Source organism: Merops nubicus, unplaced genomic scaffold, assembly GCF_000691845.1.
Source record: "Merops nubicus isolate BGI_N331 unplaced genomic scaffold, ASM69184v1 scaffold42355, whole genome shotgun sequence".
Lineage (NCBI taxonomy): Eukaryota > Metazoa > Chordata > Aves > Coraciiformes > Meropidae > Merops > Merops nubicus.
Genome location: NW_008612398.1, coordinates 1 through 3,026, shown reverse-complemented (window position 1 = coordinate 3,026; position 3,026 = coordinate 1). Strand labels below are relative to the sequence as shown.

The 3,026-nt window shown below is 57.6% G+C and overlaps 1 protein-coding gene across 1 annotated transcript; it reads left to right on the top strand.

The window, feature by feature from the left end:
• Nucleotides 1-2,187: 2,187 nt before the first annotated feature.
• On the top strand, nucleotides 2,188-2,806 carry HS3ST6 (heparan sulfate (glucosamine) 3-O-sulfotransferase 6; the record flags this gene model as incomplete). Its single annotated transcript, XM_008941523.1, has 1 exon — nucleotides 2,188-2,806. A coding segment is annotated over one exon (619 nt), but the record flags the coding sequence as incomplete, so codon positions are not given.
• Nucleotides 2,807-3,026: the final 220 nt, after the last annotated feature.

The following is a 3,026-nucleotide window of genomic DNA, read 5'->3' as shown; positions in this document are numbered from 1 at the left end:
GGCACTTCCCCGCAGGAATTCTGTGCTGAGCACAGTGATTTGGAGCAGAGGAGGAAGGTGCTCAAAAGGTTGGGGGAAACCCATCGCTGCCCCAGGCTGCATGGACCCCCAGAGGGCATCCCACCTGCCCTGGCAAGGCTGGTGCCAAACAGAGGGACAGGGATGAGGACATGGGGGACAAGAAGTGGCTCTGAAAATGCACTGGCCAAAAAAATAAGTGTGGGGGGAAAGCCACAAGTGGCTTTTGCTTCCTCTGTTTGGGGGAGGGAGTTGTGCAGCATCGCTCACAAATGCTTTCAATAAAGTGTTCTTTCCTGCATCCAGGGGAAAAAAAAACCCCAAACCTCAAATCTTTTCCCATTGCATAAGGAACAGATGCTGCTGGGCAGAGCCCTGGCTGCCGTGGGGTCTGTCCCCTCCTGCCATGGGGACCCTGCTCCTGCCAGGCACAGCCCCAAAGTGCCACTGCCAAGGGGCAGCCCCTCCTCCCCCAGTCCCAGGTCTTTCCTTTGGGTTAAGTGAAAACTCTTGGCTAGACTTGATGTTTTTTTCTTGATTTTTATCCTTGCCACAGTTGATATTTGGGTATTGGTGCATTTTCCAAGAGACTTCTGATCCCTGGAGCTCATCCTGAGATGCCTCCAAGCGTGGAGCAGCTCGGCTTGGATCCCTGTGTGTTTGCTGAGCCATGCAAGTGATTTTGTGTCAGGAGGGTGGATATTAGTGATAGGACAAGAGGAAAAGGCCTCAAGTTGCCTCAAGGAAGGTTTAGGTTGGAGCTGAGGAACAATTTCTTCCCCTGGAGGGTTGCCCAGGGCTGTGCCAGGCTGCCCAGGGCAGTGGTGGAGTCCCCACCCCTGGAGGGGTTTCCAAGCCGTGGAGATGTGGTGTGAGGGACACGGGGCAGTGGGGACCTGGCAGTGCTGGGGAAGGGTTGGGCTCAATAACTGAAAGGTCTCTGGCAACCCAAAGGGCTCTGTGATTCTGTGGTTGTTGGCTGGGTGAACGTAGGCAGCTCCACAGCAGCTCCTCCACAAGCCAGGCCATTCCTTGGTGCCTCAGTTTCCTGCTGTAAACCAGCACTTAGCTGCTGGGTTAAGGGCTCTGCCATCTGAGGAAGTCCTAGGTGGGAGCCAAGGACCCTCTTCTGTATTTCTGCCTACACCCAGAGGTGTAGGGTTCATTTCAGAAGAACAACTGGAGTGGTTTGGTCATTTCCCATAGAATTAAGCAAACCCCATGTCCCCTGGACACCCCTGAGCTGGACCCACAGCCTGGGCACGGGGGTTCTGCCAGTGGGGAAACCCACTCCCCTCCTCCAGGGTGTCCAGAGGAGATGTGTGTCCCCCCCCCCCAAGAAGAAGGGGGACAGGAGGGGCTCTGGGGCAGGTGCCTGTGCTGGTGGCAGCAGGGACCCATCCTGCAGCCCTTGGCTCTCCTCATGGGGAGGGGGGGACATGCCTGGGTAATTTCTCCGGCAATTAATGCCTCATTAAAGTGCACGAGGGAACAATCAGGGCAGTGAATTTTACACAGCACAATGGTTGGGCCCTCAGAGGTTTTCTGCCTTATTTTTTAACCAAAAAAAAAGAAGGAAACAGTCTTTTTAACTGGTCTTAACTGCTTGCTGTCTGGAGGCAGAGGAGGTGGGAGCCTCATCCTGCTTGGGCTGAGCCCCCGTTGGGTGCACACCCCTGAGATGAGGTTTTTTCCTCTCTGCAGCCCTGCGTGGCCAGTTGGCATCTCCAGGATGTGTAGTTGCTCAGAGCTGGGTATGAAAACCAGCCCACAAAATCACACACACAAAGTGCCAGCGTTGAAACTCCCTGGGATGGAGAAGGAGTGGGCGGGAGGGACTTGCAGGGCTGGGGAGGGGGCGAGGGGGGACCAGCAACCTGCAGGTGCCCTCTGGATGGTGCTGCTGGTGGGGCAGTGACAGGGAGGCACTGGGGGAGATGGAGGGGAGGCTGAGATGAGGAGAGACCTGGGGGGCTCCTAGGAGGGAGACCTGGCCAGTGGGGTGTGACAGGGCTGGCAGGAGGGGAAGGGTGGAGGCAGGCAGGTTTGGGGAGCTCCCGGGCACTTTTGGCCAAGCTTTGGGCTTTGCTCCCACTCATCCCTGACACAGCATCGGGGTGGGAGCGGCCATGCCCCGAGCCCTGACCACGTTCCCCTTTTTCTCCCCAGGAGCTTGATGCCACGGACCCTGGAGGGGCAGATCACCATGGAGAAGACCCCCAGCTACTTCGTCACCAAGGAGGCGCCTCGGCGCATCTACAACATGTCCCGTGCCACCAAGCTGATCGTGGTGGTGAGGAACCCTGTCACCAGGGCCATCTCGGACTACACCCAGACGCTCTCCAAGAACCCTTCCATCCCCAGCTTCCGAGCCCTGCTCTTCAAGAACGCCAGCACGGGGCTGATCGACACGAGCTGGAGCGCGGTGAGGATCGGGATCTACGCCAAGCACCTGGACAACTGGCTGCAGTACTTCCCCTTGTCCAAATTCCTCTTCGTCAGCGGGGAGAGGCTCGTCAGCGACCCCGCCGGGGAGATGGGGCGAGTCCAAGACTTCCTGGGGCTCCAGAGGGTGGTGACGGAGAAACATTTCTATTTTAACGAGACCAAGGGCTTCCCTTGCCTGCAGAAGCCGGAGGGAGGGGGCAGACCCCGCTGCCTGGGCAAATCCAAGGGGAGACCTCACCCCAAAATCGACGGGGGGGTGGTGCAGCGCCTGCGGGAGTTTTACAGACCCTTCAACATGAAGTTCTATCAGATGACGGGGCAGGATTTCGGGTGGGACTGAGCCATAGGAGCCAAGGGCACCGTCCCGGGGTGCCCGTGGGCCAGGGGGTGCCCACGGTGCCCACAGCAGCGACCTCCTCCCTTTGTTCTAATTTATACTGGACCTTGCCCGGCGAGAAACGGACCCTCCTGGAGTAGAGAGAGATATTTAAGAAATAAACCCACAGACGACCCCTCTCCCTTCCCCCAGCAGATTAAATATTCTTCCATATAACTCTTGC